Source organism: Nuphar pumila, chromosome 9 (assembly GCF_984573655.1).
Source record: "Nuphar pumila chromosome 9, dmNupPumi1.hap1.1, whole genome shotgun sequence".
Taxonomy (NCBI): Eukaryota; Viridiplantae; Streptophyta; class Magnoliopsida; order Nymphaeales; family Nymphaeaceae; genus Nuphar; species Nuphar pumila.
The window spans coordinates 90,029,426-90,055,934 of NC_143257.1; the positions used below are offsets into that span (position 1 = coordinate 90,029,426).

Genomic DNA, 26,509 nt, shown 5'->3' on the forward strand with positions numbered 1-26,509 from the left:
TTTATACTCTCGAAGAGCCCTCTGAGGTCCTGAAAAGGTCTTATCAAAAGGCCTTTCAAGCTCCCAAAAAGGCCCTTAGAAAGCCCTTAATCAAATGCATACAAAAGTGAACAAAGATGCAAAAGTTCAAGAAAGGGACTAAAGACTCGAAGCACTGAAGACTTTTCTCTTATTTTTAGATTAGGTTTTATTTTATTTCATTAATTATTTTTTGTAATAAGGCACTTTATTTATTTGTTTAAGCCCTCTGTAGGGGCAGCACTCTCATTTTATTAACTAATTTTTTATTTTTGGCAATAAAGAGTAGTTAATTGTGTACTTGAATATAAAGTATTTTTCTGTTCCCTGAGTTCGACCCAGACTCCACCACTAGTGCGAGCCAGTTTTTATATACTTTGGTGTCTAGCTTTTACACTTGTTTTTACTTAAAATATCTTTTTAAAAATCATTTTCCAAACCTCACACCAATGTTGATATTAAAATGGTGGGCAATAAAAAAAGGAGGGGTTTTAATACATATTACATCTTGTTACCACTCAAAACTGCTGCAAAAAAAAAAATGGGTTTGCTAAAATTTACTCATTTTGTTTATTGTTACCTATGCTAAATAAGAACCAACCCCTAGTGGTAAAACGATTGTAACTCTCTCGTTTTGTGGTGTTTTTATGAATGGTTTACGGCATAAGAAATTTGACAAACGTGCACAAATATAGTAAAAAGATGGGCTCAGTTCTCATCATGTGTACAACATGGTGCTTGTAAAAACAAGGTGAATCTCGCCTATTCGGGTCCTTAACCGAATATGTGTTGGTTAAGTTGTGGGAAGTATGAACCTTCGATGTTTATGTATGGTTTTGAATGATAAATTAATATACATTTATGACATGTAATGTTGTGTAAATATTTGTTTTAAAGTTTATTGAGCATTTTTGCACTAAATTTCAATATATGTGCATTAAAGTGTGTGTGGCATGTAACATTGTGCAAATGCATGATGTGAATGCTATTCAATGCCTATGAATGAATGTGAAAATAAATGTGAATGTGTTACAAATAGCATGCAAGGCATGAAAATAATTCTGGCATTGAATCATTTATCAAAGTGCTCAAATTGGAGGCAAGAATCTTAGAGATAGATTCATTATATGTGTGCATGAAAAATAATAAAATTAATATAATTAAAATACTAATTATGTGAACATTATTTCTATTTAGGCTTACGATGAGAGGGTAAGTGGTACAACAGGCACCGTGGAACTAAGTTTTGAGCACGAAAAGTTGTTTCTCTCCAACCACGGCGATAAAAAAAAACCTCCACAATAGCTGCTAAGTGGCAGGTAATGAACTCATAAGTGAAGTCTGATGCATCAGGCTAGAGGTGTTAGGAGCTCTCTCTCGAGTAAGTCATCTATCACCCAAGACTGATGAAAGGTTTTCGACTAAGGTTTAAGTCATAACTTGTTTGAAATTATCCCTTCTGAGCTATGGTATTGATCCAGGTTAAGCCTATATTTGTACCCACGGGGCTAAGAAGTGAAATCCTAAATATGTGTACATTTATTTAGTCATGCATGCATCATTTAAAAAAAATTAAGTAAAATTCTGAAAGTCACTTATGCATGAAAGATCTCATGTTCTGCAATGATAAGTGCATGCATCTTTATCTGCTCATGCATAAAATATATGTTGGCTTCTAAAATATAATTGTGTTATGTAATTATGATAACATATATACCTGAATTAAATGTTTATATGTTTTGTTGGTTGAATGCATTGTAGTATGTCTCTTGTATATTGATTTTATTTAGAGATAATCTTTTTCTTTTCTCAGAGATTTTTGGATTGACATTATAAGATTGAATTAAATTATTTATGTGATTGATAGATTAAATTTAATTCAGTGTATGGTTTGATAGATCTGTAACCCGCTCAATCTTTTTAACCGATATTTTTAACAAATGATTTTTGTTGACCTTCAAACTATTTTAAAAGTATAAAAAAAATATTCTCGTAAATTTTTTATTTTGGGTCATTACAAGACTCATACAATGCCTCAAATGGAGTCATCTTGATGGAAGCATGATAACTCGCATTGTAGGCATATTCCGCCTACGGTAAGAAGTAGAGCCATTTGTTTGAGAGCAATTGAAAATTTTAAAGTTCGTTTGATTGAAAAAAGATTTAAATAAAAAGGTATTGATTATTTTGATATTTTTGCTCCTGTAATCATAAGAGCTACTATTAGAAATCTAATTGTCATAATTATATATATGCATGAAATCTATCAAATGAACATAAAAACATCCTTTTTTAATGGAGAATTAGATGGAGTAATATGTTTGGAGTAGCCTGAAGACTTTGTAGCGCAAGGGCAAGAAAGCAAAGTTTGTAAGCTTGAAAAATCTTTATATGGATTAAAGCAGACTTGTATAACTCATTCTACTAGTGGTTGGGTTTTCAAATATACTAGTGGTTGGGTTTTCATTCTTGGTAGATATGTAGTTACATGGAGGACAAAGAAAGACTTGTATAACTCATTCTATAATAGGATGTGAGTTTATTATTTTGGCATCTGCTTGTAGAGAAGCTGAGTGGCTTAAAAATATGCTAGTGGACATCCCACTAGGTGAGAAACTCACACCTACTATTTTAATGCTTTGGCATCAGTAAAGCATGTAATCTGAAATGTAAAGAGAAGTCTAATAGTTTATCAAATAAATAATTGATGATAATATTATATTTTTGAAATATATAAAGTCATCTCAAAATTTGACAGACTCATTGATGAAAGGCCTTTTAAGGGATGTCATCATTAAAATATAGAGGAGAATAAAAATTAAGTCAATTAAATCATCGTCCAAGGATACCCAATATAGAGTGTTGGAGTTCCCACATGCCTAGGTTCAATAGAAAATAAATTAATAAATGACAAGTACTGAGCACATTTATGTGAACCCATTTATGATGTGTACTTATGAGTTATAACAAATGTGACGATTGAGCTAATAGCTCTTAATGAGTTTGTAGGCCTTAAGGCTATGGTGTATGTTAAAGAAGACCTAAACTAACTCACCTATGTAAGTGTAAAAGTGTAAGCCGCTTCTGATGAGAATTGACAATTCTGTGTAGCACTCATGAATCTAGACAAGCACAACTCTAAATATGCCAACTTGAAATCTATACAAATTGAACTTTTGAAAACCTCTGTGATGGAAAATTCTGTTAACAATATAAGGAGCTAAGTTCCAGGTAAGCCAACTTAGTACCTTAGTTAATTTAGGATTTTATTTTCACTAAGGGGGGGGGGGGGGGTTCAAGTCCAAAAGAGATGCAATAATGCATAAGCTTTCTATGCAAGCCAAACATATTTTGAAATTAGTGCAGAATTGTCAGAAAAAGTTTTAAAATTATTATTTTATATGATGGCGAAGTACATATTCTTTATTAGGTTTTGATGCATTTATTGCTTCCCATAAAAATAACTTTGAAAAGTGTTTAGTCCAATATTTAAGAGTGAGAGAAAATTTTTGTGGTTTAGATACAGTTTTTTTTCTCTATATCTTATCTTTTGAAAACCTTTATGTCTTACGGTGGCTTTATGACTGTTGTGTAACATGTAGGAACAAATACATCGATTGCACGCACACACACACATGTGTGTGCTCAAGGGCTCTTAAGGTATAGTGTGGCGCTTTGTTAGTGCAGTTTGCAGTTCGCTTGCAATGGCACGAGTTGCAGTTTGAGGCACCCAAGTCCATTTTGATTGTTATGAGCCCACCTTGACTTTTGATTGAACCAACTTTGACTTTCTGTTTTTCGCTTGATTTGACTTGTTTGAGAGTATTTAAAGGGTATTTAAATGGTCTTTAAGGAGCTTTGTGACTGTTAGGTGGTTTTGGTGGTTCTTGATCGTTGTGGGTGACAACCTTCATTTTCGTCATTTTGGATCATAGATTTTCTAATTAGCAAGCTTTTTCTTTTTGTTTTTGTTTTTGTTTTTCTTTTGTTTTGTTCTTTTGCTCTCATTTAGCTTGTAAGTTGATGTGTGAGAGAGGAACCCAGTTTGCAACTTCAAAAATCTCAGTGGGGCGATTGAAGTTCTAAAAATAGTGATCTTAAAAATGTGCATTTTAGCTTGGGATCTTAGTCTTCTAAAATCCTGATTTTGCCATTGTGTGTACCAACACCCTATACATGTGCGTGCAATGGGATTTAGCTTGTGACCTTATTGCTACATGCACACCCATCTAACCAACTGAGCTACCTTACGTTCTTTGACATATGAAATACATCAAACTTAAATAAATTGTCCAAATGAGCCTAGACGAGCCTACCCAAAACAAGCACTCATTGTTCATACTCGGCTCGTTTAGACTACCTGCACGAGCTGTTACCAGCCCTAGTCCCACGAGGTTTGCATGCGTAGTGCTGACAAACATTTTGGACGCAACCTCCTTTGGACCACAAATTCAGGATTTATTGTGTGTGTGTGTGTGACTTCAGCAGAAGAAAACTTGAATATGCATCTAAATACAATACATTATAAACACTTGTTTTCCTTCCGCTTCCTACTAATTTCCATTTTTTGTACACTACATATATTTGGTGGGCTCCGCTTGTTTGGTAGGAGCTGTTGGTGCACGTCACATATCGTATGTTGTGTAATTGCAGGCGGACTGAATAACCCCAACTTTATTTTATATATATATATATATATATATATATATATATATATATATATATGAAACTGAAATATGTAAACTAGTATAAACCAAGATTTTCATAAGATTTTTTTACAAATCTAACCCTACAACCTTCAGCGTGGTCCATTTGCTTGGAATCAACAATTGGACATCATAATCAGATCAAGAAATGTGATTTTGCATGATTAAATAATTATAAAAACTTTGTACAGTTGATTTTTAAGCCTTAAAAGATCTTACTTATACATGTAATTGGATGATCTAAGAGCCTTTTTTATAAAACCAAGCTTTCATCCGTATGGTAAAGTTTTAGAAAAAAATCAAAAAACTATAAAAATCTTGACGCATATCAGATTACATATTTTGAGGTTTACATGTGCCAGTTACCCTTCCCTTCTTGTCTCTCGTTAATCACTGATAGAGTCACTGTTTTTTTGTTAGGCCAAGGAAAATCTTCAATCGCCATGAAGTAAATGGAAAGGGATGCCCCGTATAAAAAACTTCTGAAATCCTAACTTGGTGACATTCAGAAGTCGCCCCTATCAAGCCCTCGTGAGCAGCAGCACAACCTAGCAACCTTGCTACTCAATTTTGTTTTCTCTACCATGGCATTTTTGTATACCAGAATTTTTTTTCAATTAGCGTAAAGAAACTACCATTATGGTTTAGATGTCCCATTGCAAGCAGAAAGGTGTCAATGTTAACCATGAAATGGTGTCGGTGCCCATAGTGCAAAACTTTACGAGTATCATTTTTCCCTGCCACCAGGGATAATTTTCCATTTGGCCTAAAGCCTTGCAGCAATAAATCCCACACCTCGGGCATGATAACTTTACCTCCGCCAACTTGAAACCCTTCCAACCATTCATAAAAATGGCTGTATCCCTGTGACAGATTGCATCTTACAAAATAATAATAACAAGAATTTGTCATTAATTTTACCCCTTATCAACTTAACACAACATGATAACATTGAAAATGGCCAGCCACCTCTAACAGGAAAAAAAACGTGCAGAAAGAAAACAATGGCAAAAAAGTCATCGCCACTATCAACCACGATCATCATAAGGTCAAATGAGAGCTAAATGGCTAAGTTGCACTATCATAACCAAGGGGTCTCAGGTTTGAATTCCATCATAACCCCCTTTTGACTATAAAAGAAACATGATCTTGATTTTCAATACGATTCAAGATAAAGAAGCATGACATGACACATTAACACAAACTCTTCCTAAAATGCCAAAGAAACAAACGATTCAAGATAAAGATTAACATGGAGGAAGCAAATTTCCTTAAGCAGTCGAAACATATCTATCACGGTCATTTTTAACCGTTCACATGCATAGCACCTACAAGATCCTAAAATGTCTTAAGATGAAAGAAATCCCACATACCTCTCATATCAAGCAGCCATACCCAAAACCAACCTAACCCAGTGAAGCTACATTCTCCAACAAGGCACGATAAAACCCCTCATAAAACATACCACATTAGCGTTCAAGCATGTATTAGTCAAGAACTTATGATTGACTCTGCGGTGAAGTCTTCACTGCAGGTGGTGCTCCTGGAGGCGCATCATAACCACTATGTGCATTTCCACTTGCATTGCTCTCTCCAGCATAAACAGGTGGCTGTGAATAAGCATTGTATGAGTCACCATATGGTGGTTGCCCATAGCCTGCTTGTGAGGGTGCAGGTGCCCCATACGGCTGTTGTCCATATGTGCCCTGTGATGACCCAAAGCTTGTCGGTGCAGCTCGGTGATTACTAGGATCAGGCTGTGCATAGCCAGTTGGTGCTGGGGTAGGTTGTGAATGTACATAACCTGGTTGCACAGGTGCAGGATATCCTCCTTGAGAGGTTGGGGTTTGTCCATATACTATCTGACCAGGAGGCTTCTGTGCAGCTGGCTGCTGACCATAGCTGGGTTGAGCTAGTGGTGACTGTCCATAACCTGGCTGAGCAGGAGGTTGGGTTGCATAGCCAGGCTGAGAAGAAGGTGGCATCCCATAACCAGGTTGGTTAGGTGCTTGAGAAGGATAGCTTGCTGCAGCAGATGGTGGTTGACTGCTATATCCTTGTGATGGCGCTCCAACAGCAGGTGGTTGTGAAGCAGGTGGGGGAGTTTGAGAAGGGGGAACTTGGGTGGGAACTTGTGATCCATAAGTAGAGACAGATCCGTCTTTGCTTCCATAGGAAGGTGTGGAGCCGTAACTTTGTTGCTGATCATAGCCTGGCTGCAGATTTGTCGGCTGTTGCCCATATGCTGGTTGTGCAGCAGGTGCCTGATAGCCACCGTAACCATCCTGACCATAAGCTTGTGGCTGCCCAACTGGTGGCTGAGAGTAGCCAGATTCACCATAAGATGGTTGCTGGTTGTAACTTCCTGGTTGAGTCTGGCCATAACCATAAGCAGTGTTATCAGCCTGAGCAATGGATCCCCCAGGTGCCGGTTGTTGTTGCTGCTGCTGGTTGTAATAATCATAGCCATCACCATGAGAGCTCTGTGGAGCAGATGCACCAGGAGTTTGGTCCCAGCCAGAAGAGAATCCTGTTGATGTTTGTTGTGGGGGATAGCTTCCATAAGGTGGTTGTGGCATATTATACTGGGGTGGGGGCCCAGGATAAGCTCCAGGTTGCATGTAGCCATAACCTGGTTGTTGCATTGGTGGAGGCCCAGGGGGACCCCAACTAGTTGGTGGTCGCGGTGCTTGGTAACCTTGTTGACCGTAGCCTCCCATAGTGGGATTCCTCGAGCGATTCTGCATAAAAAAGAGAGAAAACATATGAACCAGAAACAAACTATAACATAAGAAAACATCAAGTCAGGGCAAATTATCACCAACATGTCAGTCACACCAAATCATGAGAGTAACATGGCACAAGAAAATAAAACATAACTGGATGATCATAAACAATATATTAATCACACGAGTACCCTACTTACAAACCTCGAGAAGAAATCAACAAACGAGCTCACCATCAGATTCCCCCACCCACGCCCACTTGGACAGAAATGATTTGTGAAAGAAAAACCTCTGAAATATTCTAATTATATATAGCATGAGAAACAACATTTAACCAAGATACACCGAATAATACAACCCTAAGAGATGAGAAAATATGTGCAGGTAGGTTCATGCTACAATATAAACCACAGACAACCTCAGTATAACCACTTATTGTACTAAACGTGGCAATCGAAGTTACAGAACACTTAAGCAGGAAGGAGTCATCAGCCAAATGAATCATCAATGTTAGACAGTAGTTACAGTTTCTATTTCTATTGAAGAAAAATCTGCAGACACAACCAAGCACAGAGGATCCAAAGCAATGCATGACAAATCTATAACCCAAAACCTCAGCCTTCTATTATTCAAATCCAACCTAATAAAAGCACAATTATGACAGCAGTGCAAAATTCGATTAGCAGAACAGCAAACAAACGGTGCTTCATTTCTAAAAGAAGGGAAATGAGTTTCTTTGACACGAGCAACTTTATGACTGGTATATCTGCAAAAGTGTCATGACCAAACCTCAATGTGTATAGTTTTGCTGAGGCCCAAAGGCTTTTAATTCTCCAACAATTTAAAGGTGAACACCAAAAGGTTCATTGTTACTGTCCAGCAGAAAACTAGAGCCATTCAGCCATCCCTTTTCAGTTGTGCAGTTACCACTCCAGTAATATTGAAACTAACTGATAAAAACAGCTACCAGTGATGCCTTTTATTTTACATTGTTCAGCAGCAATTGCAGAATCATTCTTTGACATTATTGGGCTCACAATCCCTAACAATTCTTACTGGTTGGAATGTAACACTCCAAATACAATCATCTAACAAAAATCACAAAGGGCTTAAACTTTAATCTACAACTGTGATAATCAAATTCCAATTTCATAAAGAACAAAATCAATTTCAGATAAATCAAACAAGCTTCTCAAAAAATTGATAAAGAAACCTCCCCATTATGCAAAAGACCAAGAGACCTCACCATTATATGAAAGACCAACACCTCAGACAGAAGCCATTTCACAATAGACTGAGATATTTGTGGATTACTACTAGGATATTGCAGTGTAGAACACAGAACAGACGTCAACAGAACGGTATAAACATCATCTGTATTAATAAAAATGCCTCCCATAAAACAGGAGCCCAAGTTTCGAAATAAGAAGCGATAATATTTTTGATGAACAATGAGGAAGCTAAAAGCAACAAGAAGCTTTTTCATTTGGGTATGCAAGTACATCAAAAGCAGCATAGTTTTTAAACCACAAAAAAGTGGGAATGTACAAACAGCCCAGAGAAGGGAACGCACAATCCTAGCTGGTTAAAAATGAAGCTAGCTGGTAGCTATGATACCCGAACACTGAACGTATCACCGTGTTGACACACATCAACACCCGGACACGCCATTTTACGCTCAGTACATACAAGCTTGTATTCAATTTATAATTTATAACTTCATATTTTCAGTATAGAGTACCTAGGGACGTTCTCTGGTGGACAATGATGAAGAAAGGTGTTTCTCTCAAGTACATTAGTATAATTGAAGGAGTAGTAACCAATGTCTGCACTTGTGGAGGGGTGACAACCAATTTTCCTACAACGGTTGGGTTACATCAAGGATCTGATTTAAGCCCTTTCCTATTTGCTATAGTGAGGGATGAGCTTACGAGATCAATTCAAGAAAATGTGCCGTGGTGTATGTTGTTTGCTGATGATATTGTTTTGATTGATGAGTCTAGAGCTGGGGTTAATGCTAAGTTAGAATTATGGAGACAGACATTGGAAGCAAGAGGTTTTAAGTTGAGTAAGAGTAAGACAGAATACATGGAATGTCGATTTAGTAAGCAACGAAATAGAGATGGGAGTGTAGTGAAGCTTGGTGAGCAAGAAATACCGGTGGATAATTCTTTCAAATATTTGGGATCTATCATTCAAAAGTACGGAGAAATTGATGGAGATGTAAATCATAGGATAAAGGTTGGGTGGATGAAATGGAAGAGTGCAACTGGAGTGTTGTGCGATCATAGAATGCCATTGCAGTTGAAGGGAAAGTTTTATAGGACGACTATTAGGCCCGCTTTACTATATGGTACGGAATGTTGGGCTGCCAAGAGACATCATATTCAAAATGAGTGTAGCTGAGATGCGTATGCTGAGATGGATGTGTGGAAATACAATAAAAGATAAGATTCGGAACGAGGAGATACGTAAGAAAGTAGGCGTTGCACCCATTGAAAATAAGATGAGAGAGAATCGTTTATGGTGGTTTAGACATATTCGACGAAGGCATAATGATGCTCCAGTTAGAAGGATGGAGAAATGGGAAAATATATTAGTTAAAAGAGGTCGGGGTAGGCCTAGGAAGACATGGATGGAGGTGATAGGAAAGGATATGAATGCTTTGAACCTCACCGAGGACATGGCATTGGATAGAAATGAATGGAGGAGAAGGATTCATGTGGAAGACCCAGAATGATTTTCTTTGTTAGTTCATATCGCCGACCCCAATTGTTTTGGGATAAAGGCGTAGTTGTTGTTTGTTGTTGTATATTTTCAGTATATAATATATTTAGATTATATTCAGTTTATTTTGAATTTATTTTGTATTTATGTGATATTTAATATATATATATATATAGTTGAATCCCCATAGTTCATATCGCCGACCCCAATTGTTTTGGGATAAAGGCGTAGTTGTTGTTTGTTGTTGTATATTTTCAGTATATAATATATTTAGATTATATTCAGTTTATTTTGAATTTATTTTGTATTTATGTGATATTTAATATATATATATATATAGTTGAATCCCCATATTCACATTTTTTGGAATTGCCATGTAGCACCTTACGTACCCGTACCCGTACCCGTACATGAAACCATACTCGTACCCGATGAAACCGTACTCGTACACGTACTCGTACCCGTACCAGTGTTAAAATAAAGTGTAACATATATATATATATATATATTTAATTATTTTTTTCTATTTCTTAAATATCTAGTTCAATTTGAACTAGATATATTGTTTAGTCGAGTTCCTAGTTGGAACTTGACTAAAAATATAATCATTGGACCCTTGTCCTCCAAGGGCGCTATATTTAGAGCCATTGGACAAGCATCCAAACGACTCTAAGGAGAGCTCAAAATGAGCTCTCCTCCTTTCCTTTCCTTCCCTTCCCTTCCCTTTTGTATAAATAGGGGTGTCACCCCTCAATAATGTATGTAACTCCATGCTTCTTAAGCATTTTTGTGCTTGAATAAAATATTATTTATTTTTCAAGTATTCTTCAATTTATACCCTTTCAAGGGTCATGCTTATAGTGTCTTCAATGGACACTTGTTTGTGAGTTGTTCGTGCATTTGTGGAAGACCACCATTTCATTAAATGATATCAGAGCTACGAAAACCATAGATCTTGGAGCGCTTCCGCCTAAATTTCCATGTCTCACTTGCAAAAGGTGTTTCATCACCTTGTTCTTGGCTCAAGAAGATTTGTTTGAAGGAAGGAGGACTTGTGCTACAAAAATTGGTTTTGTATCCTCTCTTATTCTCGTCTACTCTTTTTTCTCGCTCTTCTCTCATATATTCCTCTCTTAGCCTTCTAAAAGATGGATGACAATGATAAGATCTTCATCGTACCCATAAAGCTAAATGATACTAATTATGTAACGTGAGCTTCGATTATGAAGCACCACATTTGGGAAAAAAGATTATGAGGTATAGTGGATGGTTTTGATTTGAAACCTAAATTATCTCTTACCAAGAAAGAGGGTGATAAAGAGGTTCCTCTAACGAAAGAGGAGAAGAGCAAGGCGTTAGCCACTAATGAAAAGAGTGAACGATAGGGAAAATTATGTCATGGCTAATTAATAGTGTAGACATTAAAAATGCTCTAGTCTTGCTAAGTTTGAGCATGTCGATAAGGCTTGAGAATACCTTAAAATATGTATTCTCTTAAAGATATTGCACATGTGTGCAATTTACAAAACAAAGTTCGGACAATGACTCAAAAAGACAAAACTATTCGAGAATATTACGAGTTGTCCAAATGTTGGGAAGAGTTGGCTCTTCTTGAGCCCAAATGGCATTATGCTGAAGATATCGAGCTTCACCAAAAGCAACTCGATATGGAACATTTCGAGTAACTTGTGAATGGTCTAAGGCCGAAAGTTTGAATCAACCAAATCGGCTCTTTTACATCGTGAAAAATTTGCTTCTATTGTTGATATTATAGAAGAGCACTGTGGAGGAAAATAGATTTAGAAAAAGTACTCCAAAAGTTGATGATGGCTCAGTTTTAACTGTGTGTAGATCGAGAAATCATACACGCACTTACAAGCCGCCTCATTTTGGAAGGCAATATGGTGACTTTGACAAAAGAAGTCAGTTGCCAGCATTGTCATGAACTGGGGCGTCATAGGCCTCAATGTCCAAAGTTAAAAAAAAATAGAAGAAAAAAGAGTTGCATCTGTTGCATTTGTTGAATCCGAGTCAAAAGATCAAGATGAACCTGTATCTATGGCTCAATTATTGAAAATTCTTCAACCTCTTCTCAAAGAGATATCTTCCTCAATTGAAGCCTCAACTGAAACAACTATTGCATCTTTCTCCAATCCAAGTAACTTTCATTGGTTTTTAGATTCTGGTGCTTCTTTTCACATGACCCCGAATGTCAATTGCCTATCCGAATGCCTTAAAAATAACTCAAGTGTGTCAAAGGTTTTTACAATCGATGGCAAATAAATAAAAGGAGTAGGATGTTTTGAAAATTTTCAAAAATCTAAAAAATTTGTTACTCTAGAAGTTAGATATATCGTCTAACTAAATTTAATCTCTTATCGGTTTCGCACATATCTGACTATAGATGTAATATATCATTCTCTTCTCATGGTTGTTGGGTATAGGATCGCTAGTCAAGAAAGTTGATTGAGAAAGGCCATAGAGAATGGGGACTGTATTACATGAACTTTTTGGAATTGCCCAAGAATGCATTTTGTTATAATGTTGAAAAATTAAAATTGGATTTATGGCACAAAAGACTTGGCCATCCTCACGTCTAAAATTCAATATTTTCCAAGTTTGGAAAAATTTTGTAATTCTAAAACTTTTTCATGTATAAACTGCATTCTTGGCAAAAGAAAAATATTACCATTTTTTAGAACTTTTGTTTTTTCACGACCACTTGAGTTAATACATTCAGATGTTTGGGGCCCTACACCAGTTATCTCCAAAGGTGGTTTTGCATATTTTGTCATTTTTATTGATGGATATTCTAGACATACTTAGATTTATTTTCTTAAACATAAATCCGAAGTTTTTGCCAACTTTCAAATATTTTATAAAATGGTTAAAAATAAGTTTCAAAATGATATTTCCATTTTTCACACCGATTCAAAGGGAGGGTGTATGTCCAAAGAATTCAATGACTATCTCAATTTATATGGCATTACACATCAAAGATCATGTCCACGCACTCCATAACAGAATGGCCTAGTCGAACGTAAACATCGACACATTATGGAAACTATTAGGACCTTGCTAATTGTAAATCAAATTCCAAAAAGTTTTTGGGCTGAAGCGGTCCCAACTGTCACCTACCTCATCAATAGGATGTTATCTTCCTCGTTAAAGAATGTAACTCCAATAGAAAAACTTGTCAATTCAACTCAAGATTATTCTAAATTAAGAATCTTTGGATCCAAATGTTTTGTTTTTACCAACAAAAAACGACACTCTCTCCTCATGCAATCCCATGTGCCTTTTGGGATATGATGATAATAAAAAAACTACAGGTGTTTTGACTTTCAACAAAATGAAAAATTATGTGTCAAGAAATGTATCTTTTTTTAAAAAAGAAAGCTTCTTTGAATTCAAAAAATCAAGGATGTCATTGAATATTCCTTTTTAATTGATCTAACTTCAAAATCCAATGAATGTGATTTTGAATGTGACTTTAACAATGATCAAAGTCCTATTATTGTTGGAAATGATGATAATGAAAAGCAAATCCATAGTCTACAATATTCAAGACGTAGAGAGCAAAATCTTCCATGTGCATTAGAAAAATACTCAAATGTTTCACCGAGAAGGACATCTAGAAATTTTAGACCTCCCAAAAATTTGTGTCTTACGAATCCTTTTCACCCACATAAAAGGCAATCATTGCATTAATACAATCATACATTGAACCGTCATCATATTCTCAAGCCAAAAATCATATAAAATGGATAGAAGCCATGAAAAGAGAATTTGATGCATTAGAAAAGGCCAACACCTGAACTATCCAAGATATTCATCAGAGTAAGAAACCTATAAACGGTAGGTGAGTATACAAAGTCAACCAAAAGTAATGGAACCTTGGAAAGGTATAAGGCGCGTCTAGTCACAAAAGGCCAACACCTGAACTATCCAAGATATTCATCCGAGTAAGAAACCTATAAACGGTAGGTGTGTATACAAAGTCAACCAAAAGTAATGGAACCTTAAATTTAATTACATATACTGATGTTGATTGGGAAAGTGACCCCAATAATAGGCAACTCAACCACTGATTTTTGTGTGTTCATAGGTGAATCCTTGATTTCGTGGAGGTGCAAAAAGTAACAAAAGGTATCACTTTCCTCTACCGAAGCTAAATACAGAGTCATGGAAGCCACCACTATGAAAGTTGTTTGGCTCAAACGATTGCTAGTAGATATGGGAGCTGAAGCGACGCAAGCGTCAAAAACGTATTGTGACAACAAAAGTGTCATCTACATTCCAAACAACTGAACGTTTCATGAGCACACCAAACACATTGAGATGGACTGTCACTATGTCAGAAAGGAGTACTTACATAGAATCATCGATCTGCCATATGTTACACCAAAGTATCAATTAGCAAACTTCTTCACCAAGCCTTTCGTTGCTTCCATATTTCACTTCCTCTTCAACAAACTTTTGCACGTTGTCCCGTAATTTTGAGGGGGAGTGTTAAAAATAAAGTCTAATATATATATATATATATATATATATATATATATATATATATATATATATTCTTTTTCTTTATTTTCTATTTCTTAAATATCTAGTTCAATTTGAACTAGATATATTGTTTAGTCAAGTTCCTAGTTGGAACTTGACTACAATATAATCGTTGGACCCTTGTCCAACGGCTATATTTAGAGCCATTGGACAAGGGTCCAAACAACTCAAATGAGCTCTCCACTTTCCCTTCCATTTTGTATAAATAGAGGTGTTCCCCCTCAATAATGTAACTTCATGCTTCTTAAGCATTTTTGTGCTTGAATAAAATATTATTTATTTTTCGTGTTCTTCCATGTATACCCTTTTAAGGGTCAAGCTTATAGTGTCTCCAATAGGCACTTGTTTGGTTGTTCGTGCATCTGTGGAAGACCATTTCATTACAACCCGTGCTTGTGCATGTACCCGTACCGTACCCGTGCCCGTGCCCGTGCATGTGCCCGTACCCGTACCCGTACCCGTACCCGTACCCGTACCCGTACCCGTACCCGTACCCGTACCCGTACCCGTACCCGTACCCGTACCCGTACCCGTACCCGTACCCGTACCCGTACCCGTACCCGTACCCGTACCCGTACCCGTACCCAGGTGACATAGATTGGTAGACAATGTTATACATCCTCAACGTCACTAGCAATAATTATGACATTGTTCAGAAGTATGCTTTAACATTGAAGAATGACAAGTGCACTCATACCAATATATTAAAACTCCTTTATCTCAAGCTGCCCCACTCCCTCATGCAAGGAGAAAGCTACAGATGCTCTCCACGGTATGGCAAGTACCCTTGAAACACCTACATCTATGAAATGATCAAATGCCCTGAGTAAAGGTATCACCCATTCACAAAACCCACAAAAAATAGCTTTTTAATTCTCAACATCTACCACAAAGATTTTTGCATTATTGGTTCCATTCAATACTTCACAATTTAAATTTTCTTAATGTGCACAAATTTTTTCTATTTGCTTTTACTTCATAATGCCCATATTTCACAATATTAGATCTGTGTTGCATTGCGTAGTGCCTAAGCTCTTGCCATGCAGAGATAATAGTCAAGACTAGAGAGGCGGTTTGGTGTTGTCAGTGAGAACAATAGACAAAAGAGAGATCAGATCTGGCACACTAAACAACCAGACACAACTAACTGCATCATAAACTAGGATGGCCAAGATATTTGTATATCTTACAAAAATATTTTAATCATGTTTGTGAAAGCTTCTGAATACTTGGGATGGCTATCTCAAACAAAGAGCAAATAGACAAAAGAGATAACAGATCTGGTACACTAAACAACCAGACACAACTAACTGCATCATAAACTAGGATGGCCAAGATATTTGTATATCTTACAAAATATTTTAATCATGTTTGTGAAAGCTTCTGAATACTTGGATAGCTATCTCTAAAAAAGAGCACCTCCTGTACGCAAAAAACAAATACTCTGTCCCAAGCCAATAAGGATGGAATGATAATCTATAAAATGCTTCCTTTATAATAGGGGTGTCAATGGGTCAGATTTACCCGGACCCGACCCAGGTATGGTGACAAATAAGAAGACCCGATTAAGACCCAGATCTGGACCCGAAGGTCCAATTGATACATGGACCGGGTATGGTTTGTGAAATTTTATACCAGACACAGGCCCAACCTGAGTTCCAATTAAGACCCGTAATTTTTCAATGTAAAAATGGTAAAAAATATTATTTTACCGGGTATGGTCCGGGTATGGTTCATGTAGTTCTTATCAGGTCCAGGTATGGTTTCTCTTGTAGTAGATCCAATTAGACCCAGGTCCGGACCCAATACCATACCCAAAAATTTGGTCCAAGTCTGGTTCCACCTGGATCCGAACCAAACCCAACCCGTTGACACCCCTACAATAATGAGTATCAGAAAGGTAAGCACTAACATCAACACAAACCAATAGGCAGAAATAAGGTTGTCAATTAGAAATATAATATGAATTTTACAACTCAGCTTGTCTCTTTAAGAAAGTAAACTCATGTTAGAACAATAGCGGAAGTTCAAATAAAGATTAATTGAAATGAAAAACATTCAAGAGTCCAACACAGTGCCATTGAACTAGATAATCTTACTGTCACATCAGCATTCAAGGACAGAGAAAGAGAAGAAAAAATCATAATGTCTTGGTCCTTGACCAAATAAAGAATTTGTTGAGGGGCTTGGACATTATTCTTTTCTAGTGACATCAAGAATTTGCAAGATGAGTGATTCATCAGTAGAGAGACCTATAACAGTCATAATATAATAAAAATCTCAGCAGTCCACAGCCTTCTGCATTATCACAAGACTAATAGCTTCCCAATCAGAATACATAGTTAAGGTTGAAGACCATACCAGAATTGCACTATGGAAATACCAATTGTAGTTTCATCCTGCACCATGTAGGCCTCATCGAAACAATTTCTAATATGATAACCAGAACTCTAGAAATGACTAAGGATGATTCAGCCTGGGCAGTGAGTAATACATAAAATCAAGGAAGCAGATTGCAGAATAAAAATCTGTGGGAAGAAGAGCCAGTGGCAAAGGGATAACTATTTTCAGCTATCCCATGATGCTAAAATTCTTATCCAGAGATGCAAACATCACAAATAATACCCATGCAATTCCTTTGACCAAAATCTAGCAAATATCATAAACTTACAAGCACAATGGTCCTACTGCCCTCATTCAAGCCTTGGACCCCACAACTGACAGGGTCTATCCCCAAGATGGAGGGTGATCAGGTGCTTAATGCACAAATATTTGTGCAATCATATTGCACCTGATATTTTCACCCCTACACACGACTTCCCATCATCCACTGTCAGTGAGAACTCATCCAGCAGCTAACTGCAAGTATATAACCAAAGGAAAAATACTACCACTAATTCTGCAGCTTTATAATCTCAAATATCAAACCATATCCATGTAAAGATCCAGCTGGACATCAATCACATTTCCATCAAGAAACTTGCAGGTATTTAACAATGTTGCAGATACCAGACAGGTCAGCAGCTGAGATACATTAATACCTTGACATTCACTTTACAGAGGCCACTCCCAATTCTATATACAAACCACTTTAAAGAGAAAACCCAACCCCACCATATCAACTTTAAGATCCAATATCATATAAGAAAATGTGCATAAAAGATTTAGATATAACAGGTTAAATCCAGAATGCTCAGGAAAACAATTCACAAAAAAATGGACAAATAGGCAAATAGGGAAAAATGATATGGCATCATTATGGATAGCTCAGATCCAGATCTTGACAGCCCATTTCAACATAATGAATGAAAAAGAGACCAGTTACAACCTCCATATAAATGGCTCACAATAACTTTCAACACTAATACACAAGATAAAGCAACTATTGGAATGTCAACCGAATATATGAAACTTAAAGACAGTGCCTCCTACAGAATATGAGATTACATTTTTCTATCTTTCTGTACATTCAATATACAGATAAAAAAAGAGCTGAGATATAATCATATAAAATAATCAACAGGCACATCAGGTTTTTTGGTATAGCCCCATTCGCAAACCATATCACAACAGCACACAGAGGTATAAAACACAGAGAGGGGAAGCTGATGGATCACACATAGACAGCAGTTATCCCAGAAACACAAAGACAATAGAAATTTAGCATGTTAATATAAGTCTGCTTGTTTAATAACAGACTGAACTGCCAACCAAAAATAACCTCAATTAGCTAGACACACTGAACGAGACAATAATTATGTGTCAAGAAATAATAACATAAAACAATACAAGCAGAACATAAACATGAAAACATGTAAGACGTGTAAAACTAAAGATGTACTAAATGCTGAATTATATGGATCATATTCATAAAGCCACAAAATAAAAGGTATTGAAAAGTAAATCTAAATTCATCCCAGAAAGAAACATTTAGATTACACACAAATTCAAATAAAACCCATGTACTTTTAGAGTATAAAAAGATCCCAACTCTATACACAACTACCATAAGGACAGACACTTGTCTAGTAACTAAGTTAGGATTTTCCCTTCATACTCTGTCTCGCTTTATTCTTCTTCATGGTATTCTCAAAGAGAGAGAGAGAGAGAGAGAGCATGGCAACGTGAAAATGAGATCAAGTTGTAGAGGGCATTTGACCAAAATGCTGAAAACCTTTAAATAAAGTGCATAGCTGCCTGTTCGTGGTGGGGGTAATCTTTTCTAAAACTAAAAAGTTTGGAACAAATTAAGAAATGACATACAATCCATCGTAAATGGCTTCGTCATTTTGAAATTGTTAAACCATTGATCTATTTTGTTCCCTGATGCCCCTCATCCTTCCTTTATAAGCAGTATAGATTTGAAAAGAGAAATGAATAAACACATTAGTTTAAAACATAGTCACAAATCTTGTTCTCGGGAGATTTTCAGATAATGGGTTTTTCTCAGAAAAATTTCAGGAAAATCTTGGTAAAACAAAAATGTAAAAAGTAAAATATATATATTGAGATGAGAGAGTGGGGAAGGGGTTTGGTTTTAGCCAAAGCAAAGGCATTAAGTGTGTTAGGGCATTTATTTGCATCACTTACATGGGTATACCACATTACCACTTTAATAGGAACTATTAGAATAGTCCCATATCGAATGTAATGGCAGTGGGAGGACCCCCTCAGCTTATAGAAGGGAGGGAACATCCCTCTTTTCATTCACATAAGCCTACCCCAGCCCATGGGCATCCCAGCATTGAATCTTGCGTAGCATTTAATACTAGCAAAGCAGGCAGCATAGGATGATTTACGGCATTGAAGGCTTGCCTGTCATGTGAAGAAATATTTCACATGTTTATTGTGCTTGTTTTAAAAAACTCACAATAAAATCGCAAGATATTTAATTAAACCGATACTTTCAATATTTTGCATTTAAATAGTAAAAAATTATTTTTTTATCATATCACGATTTTATCTTGAGAAATTGAATATTTTGCCAATATTTGTGACTATGGTTTAAAATTTGCAAAGCAAGGCATATCTTCAACCAGGACGCACTGCTGAAAGAAACAAATAATAGAGACCCATATCTTCAACCAGGGATGCTGCTTGGCTCTTTCACTCATGCTAAAAGAAAGGTTCGCAAATTTCAGATATTTAAAAAGCAATGTCGATTTCATCAGTCATAATTCAACAAAAGTGATACTGTGAACAAGTATAACAGGTAAGGACTGAACTTAAGATGAAACAAGATGATGAGAAGTAAATATTTAAGTAGAACATAGCAATATAGAACAAGCAAGTATGACAAAATAGAATATTAGAAAGAAAAAGATAAAAAACAGAAAATTAAGAGACCTGGACAGAAGAAACAACAGAGTATCAGAAACGATCAGCATAAAGATACATATAAAAGTGCAAGCAAGCAGTCACTATGTTAAGTAACCGAGGACAATGTAGGATAGGATTTGAACAACACTATGTTAAGTAGCCGAGGACAATGTAGGATAGGATTTGAACAAAAAAAACTTAAAGAATAAAATTGGCAGTTGAAAAGAAAGGAATTACAAAACATTTTGTAATCTGGAAGCTCCAGTAGATGGGATGTAACTCATCGCTATCCAGGTGCATGGAGATTGTTTTGATGTGCAAGGGTCTTAGATTATTCAACAGTGTATGGAAAATACGTCACAGACATATAGATAATAAAATAATATGCTGAACGACGGAAAGTTCAAGCAAGAAATACCATCATAGAACTCAAAGGTGGACAAAAAGATGTCAGCCAGAAAATCGAAACAAAGTCAATCAGTAGATATCTGGGTAAAGATGATATAAAAATTGCACTGTGATAATCCCTCCAAAAAAACCCGCTTGGAAACAGATTAGCCAAGGTAGGATTTCACGAACACAAAATGCAAGTAGTTAGGACTTTGCAATCGGTATCATGAAGCAATTCACAATGCCAGGAAAATGTTTGCTTATATCGTCTCACATGTCCTGTAATGAAAGACAATGAAATAATACAGAAGCAAAAAATCACAGATTTCCAAAAAGAAAAATAAGAGGATGATATAAAGATATAGAGGTATGCTGAAGCTCCATCATTTCGATAGCCAATAGCAGTTGGAAGTTAGGACACCAAAATACAAAGAGACAAATGTACCAATAGAGTATACACCACATATATATGTTGATAACTTGATATATGCTGATTGCATTATTGATGCAATAGAGCTCTTCAGAAACTGGCAAACTGCACATACTGGATCCTTTACTATTTTTTGGATTAAAATATTAGCACAAAGGAAATCTAACACATGAATGGCAATACCTCCTGGGTAATAAATTTTAAAATGGCACAAAAGTGCCCACTTTCCAGTGATTATGGTGAATTGAATATAAATAAATCCCTTGGTGTGATGCTCACAAAAAGAATATCCAATATGTTACACGACAAATAAATTAAAAACATAAAAATAATACCCATCTCCTGGAGACTATTTTTAAAAAACACTGTACATAAGCCACCAGTACTAAAAGAATGGAAATACACCTTATGTAGTCAAAAGCCACGATTAGGCACCGACTAGTCCGCTTAGTCGGTCTAGGCGTAAGTAAAATGCCCTAGGCTTTGCAATTCCTAGGCGGGCACCTTAAAAGGTACCAATTTTGTAGACTAGGTACCGATTAGGCACCGACTAATCCGCTTAGTCGGTCTAGGCGTAAGTAAAACGCCTAGGCTTTGCAATTCCTAGGTGGGCACCTTAAAAGGTACCAATTTTGTAGACTAGGTACCAACTAAGGTGCCTAGTCAGCGACTAAGCTGCCCATGCCTAGGCACAAGGGCATTTTAGTCATTTGTTATTCTTATATATTCTGTTATTTTATATATATATATAATTATACATATATGTGTCTAAGTCACAGGGATTCGGCCAACCAGGTGCCGCACCCGCGTCGACATGACGCGACGGGGGTGCGCATGCGGGTGCGGCACCTGGTGCGGTCAACCTGACCCTAGTTGCGGTCAACACACCTAGGGTCATAACTGTCCAATGTTTGGACTTTAAAAAAATGAAGCCCGATAAAGAAGGGTCGACCTTTCCTTCCGACCTCTCCTCACGACCTTGACTGTGCGACGACCCGACCCCAATGCCGGCGACGACCAGTCTCCCAACCCCGATGCCGACGACGACCTCGAGTGACACCGTCCGGTATGCATCCTCTCTCACTCTCTCATTCTCTCCTTCAATCTCTCTCATTTAGATTGATGAAAAACCTGTAATTTTAGGTGTTGAAAAATCTGATTTTATTTATAGATGTTCCCGTTCGGTTTTAAAGCAACGATAATCAGATTTTTTTTACAGAGGTTCACGTTGGATTTTAGGGAAAAATCTGGTTTTATTTATAGATGTTCACGTTGGGTTCTAAAGCAACGAGAATCAGATTTTTTTTACAGAGGTTCCCGTTGGATTTTAGGAAAAAAAATTGTTTTATTTAAGGATGTTCACGTTGTGTTTTAAAGCAACGAGAATCAGATTTTTTTACAGAGGTTCACGTTGGATTTTAAGGAAAAATCTGGCTTTATTTATAGATGTTCATGTTGGGTTCTAAAGCAACGAGAATCAGATTTTTTTACAGAGGTTCACGTTGGATTTTACGAAAAAAATGGTTTTATTTATAGATGTTCATGTTGGGTAAATGTTGTTATTTGTTAACTGTTAAAACTTAAAATTTATATTATATATATATATATATATATATTATTTTTGCTGCACCCCCGCACCCAAGTTTTTTGAAAGTGCCGCACCCCCGCACCCACACCCATGTGACATAGATATGTGTGTATTTGTGTGATTTGTTTTGTGAAATGATGAAAACATGCTTAGTTAATATATGTGTGTGTGTGTGTGTTTGCTTTTGGGATTTTTTATTTAAAACATTGAAAGCATGCACATTTAACTTTAATTGATTATGTTTTTTATATGTGTGTTACTTTGTTTCTAATGTATATATGTATGTGTTATTGTGAAAGGCTGAAAGCATATTTTGTTGATTGTACTGAATATGTTATGAATAATTGAATATATATATATGTGTGTGTGTGTGTGTGTGGACAATTATATATATGTATATTCTGGTTATGTATATTAATATATTTTGTGAAAGCATGTGTAATTTTGTATGTGTAATGAAAACATTTTATTAGCAAAAGAATTAAACATATTTATATGCATATTTTGTATATTTTTTTATATTTTAATTGGGGTACTGACTAGTCCGACTAGTCATCGACTAATCTTTTTAGTGGCATACCGACTAGGCACTGCCTAGCGCTTTTGACTACATAGAATACACCCGCACAAAAAATTATAAATATCAATACAAAATATATATGTTAACCATTTTTGCAGGGTCAAGGACACTTAAAGAATAAAAAAGTTGAGTTGACCTGCATAGGAATAAACTATCACTTTACAAGTAGTGAAGCATAGTTGCAGCACGTTTCACAGTCAAACTTCGTAGTCTGGCAATTATTTTTCTCACTAACAAAATAGAACTAACAGAAAAAAGTGGCATATAATAACAGTACCCCAGAATTTAATATAGCAAAATTCCTAATCAGTAAAGATTACAACCATCAACCAAGTTATCAGATGCAGACAAAAAGGAGACCGAGCAAAGGCATTGCCCACTTTGTTTTGTTACCACTGTTAGTCTGCAATGAATGCAAAGTGAACATGACAATAAAGATTAATGAAATTTACAGAACAATCTAACCATGCCTAAATGGAGGAATTTGAAATTGGAGTGACGGCCACAAAATGTATAAATAGTTAAATGCTTATACACATCCTTATCGAAGGAAAAGAAGAAACTAAAAAGCCACAACATACATCACTGATAACTTCATTGACTAATTGTTTTGCAGTTTCAATTTGTTCCTTGGTGCCATCCATCTGAACTGTTCTCTCGGCTGAGGGATCACCAGGAGGAAGATGAAGGGGAATAATCTGCAACAGTAAGAAAGAACCACATGTAACACATGGCCCGTTATGAGCAAACCATGAAAGACCTTGCAGCACATGCATGTCCATGTGTGTTTGTGTGCACAGTAAATAACACTTATCCTGTATATGAGAAATCACAGACCTGAATACGAGCTCCAGACCTGCTCTGCATATTTTTTATAGTTTCGCCACCCTTACCAATGATCAAACCAACCTGTTTAAAAGGCAATCACCATCATCATTAGGAAAAGAAATTTCAAGATACCAAATAATCTGGACCATAGTCACATGTATCAGTAAAGATCATTTCTCAGCAAGGGTATTTCTCGGATAGATTTTCAAAAGTTGATAAATCTCAGAAATATCTCGGGAAAATCTCAGAAGTTTGAAAATTGAAAAAAATATAAATAATAAAAAAAACTAAGAAAATAATAAGGTTTGCATTATTTTTCTTTCAAAAATATAAAGAAACATGTGTTAAAAGATTTTAAAATATAAAGCAAACAAAAAATAGGACTTAAAATTAAAAAAATCTCAAAAAATATTGTGATATTATCGTGATATTTTGAAAATATTGTGATATATTCCCGATATTATTGGCTTACCTTGAAATAGCCGATAATATTGTGACATTTTCAAAATATCAGCAATTTTGGTGACAGTGATCTGGACTAAGTGCCCACACCCCCCCCCCTCCAACCCCTACTACAAAAAAAAGGAAGAGCAAGAGCTTGCCTTATTGTTAGGAACTTTCATAACAAATTGCTCAGTTCCAGGTGTCACAGAATTGAATCTTCGTGTACCAGGTATGCCAGAGCCCCCTGCTTCTGCCTGAATCGGTATTGAATCATGCATATGAGGAACTATATTAAATCATAAACAGAAAACATAGAAAAATAACATTAGATAAACAAAGACATTATTTACAAATTAATACCTCTGACAGGACATCATTTATCAGCTGTTCAGCCTTGCTTATTTGCTCAGGAGTACCCGTAAGTTCTACAGGTCTAGTTAAGCCATTAGGATCAGCATCCATATCCCTGGTCACTTGAATCTTTGCTCCTGACTGAAGTTGAAGGTATTTGATTGTCTCACCACTCTTTCCGATAATCACCCCAACCTGATTGCCAAGAATTTAAAAGATGAATAACATCCCTGATCAAATAGTTACATACAGATGTAACACAGATGAGTGTTACCCTTCCATTAGGTATATCTATCTTTTTACTGGTACCCTGATAGCCATATGAACCCGTCTGTGAACCAAGGCCAAGTGATCCAGACTGTGAACTGGAGATTGGAAAGCCTGATGGTTTCGGAGCATAATCTGGAAAGAATAAGACGCAAGGGACATGAAACTTCTTGAATGGCTGCAAAAAATGCAAAGGGAAAATTGCCACACTGCGAAGATTGAAAACAATTAGCACCCAACGAAGCATGAAAAAAATAAAACCTTAACACTGAAGCCGATACAAGTCCTAGAGAGATTAACTTACTAGTCACCCTAAAAATGATTAAACAATATGCTAAACTAAAACACTGTAATCAAGTTCGCATGTTCCCAACCCAACCCTACAAAAGGAAGGACCCTAAACCTTAAAGTCAATAACAAGAGCAACGAGACACCGAAACAAAATTCAAAGTCAACACTATTGACACGAGAACCTATTTGCTTAATGCCTAATGATCAATCAATTTTCAGATGAAAAACAACAGTAGTCACATTCTTTGTGGTTCGCACCATTCACGGAGAACAAAAACCATAGTGATCCAATATAACGCCAAAATATAATTAAGAAATCAATATATGCATAAATTCTGCAAATATTGCGCACACCCGGAAGCCTAAACACAATAGAAATCTAAAACTCAAAACTAAAACTCGCAAAATTAAAACCAATGAACCACAAAGCATAACGCAAAGCTAAAAGATTGACTTAAAGTATCTATAAGCGACACTAAGAATAGCAAAGGTCTACAAATTTTGCAGATAATTAACAATGTGATAAAAATGCAAAATCTGTGTAATCTTGCTCAGTATCCTAAACAACATAAACCCTAAAATCAAGACAGATCTAGAAACTACGAAACCAAACAAGATATTCTAAGCAAGTTTTACAAAAAGACAAAACATGAGAACCATGGTTTCAGCATCACTCGAAACCCAAAGCAACAATAAAAAGAACTAAAAAACAACCATCAATTCCAGAGAACCAACGCCTCACCTCCACCGCCATCATCAGCACCGCCATTCTCAGCGCGCGGCCTCTTCGCCTCAGCGTTGCTGAAAAGCCGAGCAGCTATCTCCTGGGCCCTCTGTTTCGCGAGCTGGATCTCGTCGACCGGCGGAGGGACGCTGTTGTAGGAAGGCGGCGCCTGGGAATCGGAAGTCGGGGAGGTGATCGGTGCCGAGAAACCGGTAGACCGCCGAGGGGGAACCGACGTCGGAGGGTTCAGGGAGTCGTCGAACTTCCTCTTGTTGTCCGCCCGCGACGCGTACTGCAGATCGTCCGACATCTTCGCGATTCAGAAACTCTTAAACGCGAATGAAGAGCGAAGGAAACCCTAGACGAAGATCCGCAACCCGAAGGGCGAGATGAAGAAGAGCGAAGACGAGAAGTCTAGGACGTTCACAAACCCGAGAATGGGATTTGTAGAGGGTAGGAAACCCTAGATGACGAGGGAGAAATGAGGGCTGACGAAGGAGAGGGAAGGGAATTAGGGTTTCTCCCTCTGTCTCTCTCAAGATTTATCTTGTTAC

At 36.6% G+C, this 26,509-nt stretch overlaps 1 protein-coding gene across 1 annotated transcript; it reads right to left on the bottom strand.

Moving 5' to 3' along the window:
- Positions 1–5,943: 5,943 nt before the first annotated feature.
- Positions 5,944–26,509, bottom strand: LOC149828686 (KH domain-containing protein). The gene is made up of 7 exons (XM_090017684.1): positions 25,974–26,509; positions 24,948–25,075; positions 24,683–24,868; positions 24,481–24,576; positions 23,888–23,959; positions 23,632–23,748; positions 5,944–7,465 (listed from the first exon to the last, which is right to left on the bottom strand). Exons 1-7 carry the CDS (start codon positions 26,263–26,265, stop codon positions 6,224–6,226), a joined length of 2,133 nt encoding a protein of 710 aa, XP_089873810.1. The 5' UTR covers positions 26,266–26,509; the 3' UTR covers positions 5,944–6,223.